Source organism: Lactuca virosa, chromosome 1, assembly GCF_052849685.1.
Source record: "Lactuca virosa cultivar CGN04683 chromosome 1, Lactuca_virosa_CGN04683_v6, whole genome shotgun sequence".
In the NCBI taxonomy this organism is placed as follows: domain Eukaryota; kingdom Viridiplantae; phylum Streptophyta; class Magnoliopsida; order Asterales; family Asteraceae; genus Lactuca; species Lactuca virosa.
Window position 1 is genome coordinate 290013043 of NC_136426.1, and position 6498 is coordinate 290019540.

The 6498-nt window shown below is 38.9% G+C and overlaps 1 protein-coding gene and 1 non-coding gene across 2 annotated transcripts; one reads left to right on the forward strand and one right to left on the reverse strand.

Annotated features, from left to right (window-relative positions):
- Positions 1 to 1692: 1692 nt before the first annotated feature.
- LOC145130430 (uncharacterized) lies at positions 1693 to 3345 on the reverse strand. The gene has a single exon (XM_079065237.1). The coding sequence runs from the start codon at positions 3343 to 3345 to the stop codon at positions 1693 to 1695; it is 1653 nt and encodes a 550-aa protein (XP_078921363.1).
- On the forward strand, positions 2855 to 2961 carry LOC145151741 (small nucleolar RNA R71). Its single transcript, XR_013732298.1, has one exon. It is a non-coding gene; the product is annotated as a small nucleolar RNA R71 (small nucleolar RNA).
- Positions 3346 to 6498: the final 3153 nt, after the last annotated feature.

Sequence of the window (6498 nt, forward strand, 5' to 3'; positions counted from 1 at the left end):
CCCCATATGGCCTAGAAAGCTTCTTACCCCCTTGACATTTGTTGGAGGTGGTAATTTGGCTATAGTATCAACCTTCGCTCTATCCACCTCTATCCCCATCCTTGAGACCTTATGACCTAACACTATTCCCTCCTTCACCATAAAATGACACTTCTCCCAATTGAGAACAAGGTTTGTCTTCTCACATCTTGCTAGCATTAGATCCAAGTTGGACAAACAATATTCAAAAGAGGACACGGAAACCGAGAAGTCATCCATGAAAACCTCCATAAACTTCTGGATCATATCATGAAATATAGCCATCATGCACCTTTGGAAAGTGGCTGGTGCATTGCATAACCCAAAAGTCATGCGTCTATATGCAAATGTTCCACTTGGGCATGTAAAAGTGGTCTTCTCTTGATCTTGTGGGTCAATTGGAATTTGAAAGTATCCCAAGAAACCATCAAGGAGACAATAATAAAGATGCCCGGACAACCTCTCGAGCATTTGATCGATGAATGGTAGCGGAAAATGATCCTTGCATGTTGCATCATTAAGCCTTCGATAGTCAATACAAACGCGCCACCCGGTAACTGTCCTTGTTGGGATCAACTCGTTAGCTTCATTGGTGACCACTATCATTCCTCCTTTCTTTGGCACAACATGTACTGGACTCACCCACGTGCTATCAGATATTGAGTAAATGATACCAGCATCTAATAGTTTCACCACCTCTTTTTTAACTACTTCTTGCATGTTTGGGTTGAGTCATCTTTGGCGTTGTACTATGGGTTTAGCTCCTTCTTCTAAATTGATCTTATGAGAACAATAGGCTGGACTAATCCCCTTGATATCAGTGATCTTCCATGCAATGGCACCTTGTCTCTTCTTTAGAACTTTAACTAGGCTTTCTTTCTCGTGTTTTGCTAGGTCAGAAGCAATGATTACTGGCTTTTGTTGTTCTTCTTCTAAGAATGCATACTCCAGGTGTTCGGGAAGGGCTTTCAGCTCGAGTTTTGGTTCTGTGTTAGCCACCACGACGTGGTGATCCTGCCACTTCGTGGTGTCGTGGTTTTTAATTCCAAATCGTGAATAAAAATTTTGCCACGTCGTGGCGATCTCACCACGTCGTGTTGCCCCTTCTGTCTCTTGTATTGCTTCATTGTACTCGCTTTCTTCCAATAACTTCTCCAATTCTTGTAGTTCGAGTTCGGGATCAAAATTTCCTTCATCAAGCACCATAAATCCCTCATTTTCTTTTTCTTTCCAACCCGCTAGCTCTTTTTCTAGTACTTCATCCAACACATCAACTGAAAACGTCATGTCATCACTCATCCTTGAATGTTTAATCGCCCAATTAACACCAAAATTCACTGCTTCTTCTCCAACACGTAACATAAGCTTGGATTCCCTTATATCAACTAAAGCTCAGGCGGTGCTCAAGAATGGCCTTCCAAGAATGATCGGGACTTGTTCATCTTCCTCCATATCCAAAACAATAAAATCCGTAGGGAAAACGAACTTGTCAACTTTCACCAGTAGATCTTCACAAATACCCCTTGGGAAGGTCATAGTCTTATTGGCTAGATAGATAACCATGCGGACCGGTCTCGGTTCAGGAAGATCAAGCTTTTTGAAGAATGAGTATGGCATCAAGTTGACACTTGCTCCTGAGTCGGCTAGAGCATGACTTGTTGCTAGATTCCCGAATTAGCACGGTAAAGTTATGCTCCCTGGATCCCCCATCTTCTTTGGTAGCATGTTTAGCATTGCAGCAGAGCAAGTTTCATTCAGTACTAGCTTTGATAATCCTTCCATTTTCTTGCAGTTTGTCAACAGGTCCTTCAAAAACTTCGCATACTTCTCTTGAATTGCTCTGCTTGGGAAGGGAAGTGGTGGATGATATGGCTTCACCAGCTCGGTATTTTTCTCCTCAGTACCTTGCCACGTCGTGGTAGATTCACCACGTCGTGGTGGTTGCCCAGACTTGTTTTCTTTATTTTCTTCTTGTCCTTCCTTTTCTGCTTCTGGTTCGTTTCTGTCAATAGGGGTTAAGTGAGTGATAATTTTCCCACTTCTAGTGGTGATGGCTTGAATGTGAGCTCCTCTCGGGTTTTGTTTGGTATTTCCCGGAAGTCCTCCCGGCGTTCTTTCATTGAATTGCGTAGCTAGTTGCCCAAGTTGTTTTTCTATATTTAGGATCGAAGCTTGCTGGTTTTTCATCATCTCTTGTTGTTCCTTCATCATTAGTTGTTGCTCTTTGATTGCTAATTGTTGCTCTTTAATTGCTGCTTCAGTTACCTCGTGCCTTTTTTCAGATACTGCTGCAAATCGGGTGAACATACTCTCAAAATAAGATTTCTTCTCAATCGGTGGTTCCTCTCTTTGATAAATGCCTCTCCCTCTTTGTTCATACTTTTCTTCCTTGGCCTTCTTATACTCATCATAGGGTAGCCACTTCTTCTTAGGCTTTCTCCAATCTTCATCTAGACGATCACCACTTGAGTAGCAAGCTTGGACCTTCCGGGTTCCATTTTCATCAAGGTCACATTCCTTAGTTAAATGCGGCCCGTTGCAGTTTTCACATCCAACCGGAATAGCATGGATTGTTTGATCCATTTTAGTCATTCTTCTATCCATGCTTTGCAACATTGCCATTACCGTTGACATATCTTCCGAAGCAGCATTTGTTGAACCCCTTGTCACATCACTCCGTGGATTATGGTATTCTCTAGAATGTTTAGAGAATTCTTCGATAAGTTGCTTAATTTCCACCGGATTTTTCTTAGTAAGAGGGCCTTGAGAGTCAAGAAGTTGACGAGTAGTGACGTTCACCCCATCATAAAAGATCGAGACCTCTTGTTGCACATTGAGGTCATTTTGGGGGCAATTCCTTATTAGACGTTTATAGCGCTCCCATACCTCATATAAGGATTCCCCCAATTGTTGTTCAAAGTTGGCAATGACCTTTTTGAGCTTAGCCACCTTGGATGGTGGGCAAAATTGTTCCAAAAATAGTTCACGCATCTTTTCCCACGTTGTTACCGCGCCTGGTGGTAGTGCCTTTACCCAATACTTAGCGGCCCCCTTAAAAGTGACAGGGAGCATTCTTAACAATACTGTTTCTCTTGGCACATTTGGGATGTTAAAGTAGTCGGCAATGTTGTTCACTTCATCTAGATGCTTGTAAGCATCTTCGTGATCCTTTTCGGTGAAAGGAACCTCCTTTAGTGCGGTAAGTATATGCCCTTTGAGTTCAAAAGTTGCAGTGGCGGGTATGGTGGGGTGCACGAGGCCCGGTCCGGTGTCGTCTCGAACTCTCTTCTTGTATGCCTCCATCGAGAGGTCAGCAATGGTTGCCATGGTGTTATCGGGTTCTTCTTCTTGATTACTAACTTCAAAATCGGTAATACTTTCCTCCTTTTCGGTCTCGTACTCAGTGTCTTCTTTTGTGTTGCTGGACTCCCCAGCTTTCTTTCCCTTCTTCTTACCAAAAACCGATTTCAGACTCTTGAAAGATGACTTCTTTGGAGTATCTTTGTCGGCCTTGTCCTTGTTCTTTCGAAAACGGATTCCGGATCATCAAGTGGTGGAATCAAAGATGACTTTGATCCACGGGTCATACACGGTCTGCAAATAAACAAAGAAAACACGTAAAAGAAAAAAAAAACGAAAAATAAAATTCCTACAGTAGCTATACCACGACTTGGTGAATCTAAAATACGAAAATACTTCAAATAAAAACTAAACTCTAACAGAAAATAGTCCTAACAATAGCAATATAAAGTAATTAAAACTGAACTGTTTCCCGCCAACGGCGCCAAAAACTTGATGTGTAATTTAATATGCTTATATTTTATTCAAGTTAATTTATAAAAGTAATTCACTTTACTAGACTATTAAACACACTAGGGAGTGTACCTAATCGTGCAATAGTATAGAAATGATAAGAATGAGTGTCGAACACAAGGAACGGTGTTTAGATTGCTTTATTTTACTATTTTCTAATTAATAATTAAATTTAAAGAAGGGTTGTTTTCCTAGTTTTGCAAGACTAGATACTTATTTTACTAAAATACTTCAAAATTCACTTAATGAAACGAGAACTAAAACTAAGCAAGTAACAAGTATGAATTACCAAGATGAGAAAGAGACTTTCGTTCAGCTTCAGATTTTTTGTTATTATGGTTGTTTCATAGAATTGCAATGGATTTAGTTTCTTTGGTTACCGATTCCTAAGATGACCAAATTAGTATTCACCAATTTAATCCTTTAGCAAACCAACTTATTTATTCGGTGATCAAGCGGACAAACTTACAAGTTCACTAGTGTTCGGTTCGAGTTGCTTAGACTTATAATTAATTGACCAATTAATTTTATTGATTCAATTCTATATATGATTTTTCGACATATATTGGCTCCTATACTTTTTTACCCACTTTTCTACTTAACCCTAGGTTTTAATCAAAACTCTAGTCCTACAATTTTGCAAGTCACAAGATCATAAGATTCAAATTCAATTAAGCAAAATCGTCATTCTAACCTAATCAAATTCAGCAATAAGCAAATTAAAAGCAGTTATCAAAAGTACTTGAGGTTCTTTAATAAGCAAAAGTCAACAAATAACCAAATCACTAAATCCTAACTATGAAATCAACCATGTTAAGTCAACTCATCCTAGCTAAACGAAAGTCATGAGTGTTTAGCTCATGATTTCAGCAAACAAAGTCATAAAATCGAAATTCAAAAGTAAAGACATAGCTATTCCTAATGAAAAATAGAAAAGTAGAGTTTAGATGCCTTTAATCTCCTCCTTCTAATGATTGTGATTGAATTCTTTGCTTCCAATGCTTAATTTCAGTGCCTTTGCCTTAAAAAGCTTCGAATTCTCCAGAGCCAACAGTTCCCATTCGGAGGTTTATGTGATCTTTTTATAGTTTTTCGAAAGCAGGGCACCACGTCGTGGTGTTTGTGTTTATCCCGTATTCTCCAAGTCATCGAATCTAATCGGGAATCTTCAAAACGCCACGTGGTGGTGGGTGTTACCACGACGTGTTGGGCATATTTTTCTTCATTTTAGAGCTTTGATCCAAACTTTCAACTCCAAGCTTCCTTAATCCAGCTTCCAACTTCCTTTTCGCTCCGAGCATGTCTTTTGGTACCTACGTCATGATTCATAGAAAATTAAGTATCTTTTGTTTTAATAAGGGCGTGAAAGTATTCAAAATATCAAGATATGTTGTATAAATATGTGTATAAATATGCACATATCATGTACCAAGCTAATTTGCATGGTTATTCACTCCTTGTTTGTGATCATCGACATCCCAATCACAAACTTGAAGGGCACAATCGAGATTTAAACATGCCATTGAATAGTTCAATGAATCTCAAAGGATCTAAGAGTTTCAATCCAATTAAAACATAATGAACATTTTCGTTTTTCATGGTGGAAATTGGTAAATCGTCATTTACCTACCTTAAAATATTTTATGGCTTGGATTACGTCATCCCTCTTCCAAATTATAAAATATTGTGTTGGGTCCTAGCCTTAATATTTCATATTGGTTGTTATATTACTGACTTAAATCAACTAACTTGAATTTCTCCCTTGTAGATGTCTAGATCTGATAATTTTGGTCTGCCCAAATCTCTTGGAACAAGCTTTCCTAATGAAGATGATATCCCACATGGCAATCAAGGTGAAAGATCAATCCCTTTGTTATGCATTAATGGGACTGAACATCATACTTCACCTCCTCCAATTATTCTCCCTGACCCACAAGCTCGAAGACTTGAAAAGTTCAAGCTCACTCAAGTCCTATTGGATAGAAAACACAAAGATGGAAGGCCAGTGTGTGCACATGTCTTGGAGATGAAGGCACACATTGACAGGCTGAGAATGTTGGGTGTCGTTTTCCCAAGGAAGTCAGCTATTAACTGGGTTATTCAGTCACTTCCTGAGTCATATAGTGAGTTCATTAAGGACTACTATATGACAGATCACGACATGACCCTAATAGATCTTACCTATTTGCTAATTGTTGCTGAATCAGCAATGGTTGCGCATAATGGTCAAAAAAATTTGATTGGAAGATCTGCCTCTCAAGCTAACATGGGCATCCCAGAAATGATTCCTCCTCCTAAAGGAAAGGAATTGGCCATGGTCAAAAGTGTTGATCATAAGAGAAAGGCCAGTGCTGAGATTGTACCAAATGAGCATATGTGTTTCTATTGCCAAGGAAAGGGACATTGGAATCGAAGCTTCCTTGACTACCTGAGAACTTTAGTCAGAATGTATGGTTCTGGTTCAGGTAAGTCCATTATCTAACTCTGTGTAACATCCCAAAATCGAAACCCAAAAATTTTAGTTTTAAAATATATTACTTGTAAAAATAGTTAACGGAAAACAGCATTAAAATCCTTTTAACATAAAATTACAAATCATAAGTCTCAAAAAAACCATATTATCAAATAGTATAATATTAGAATACAAATCCGAGGTTCCTCAAATGC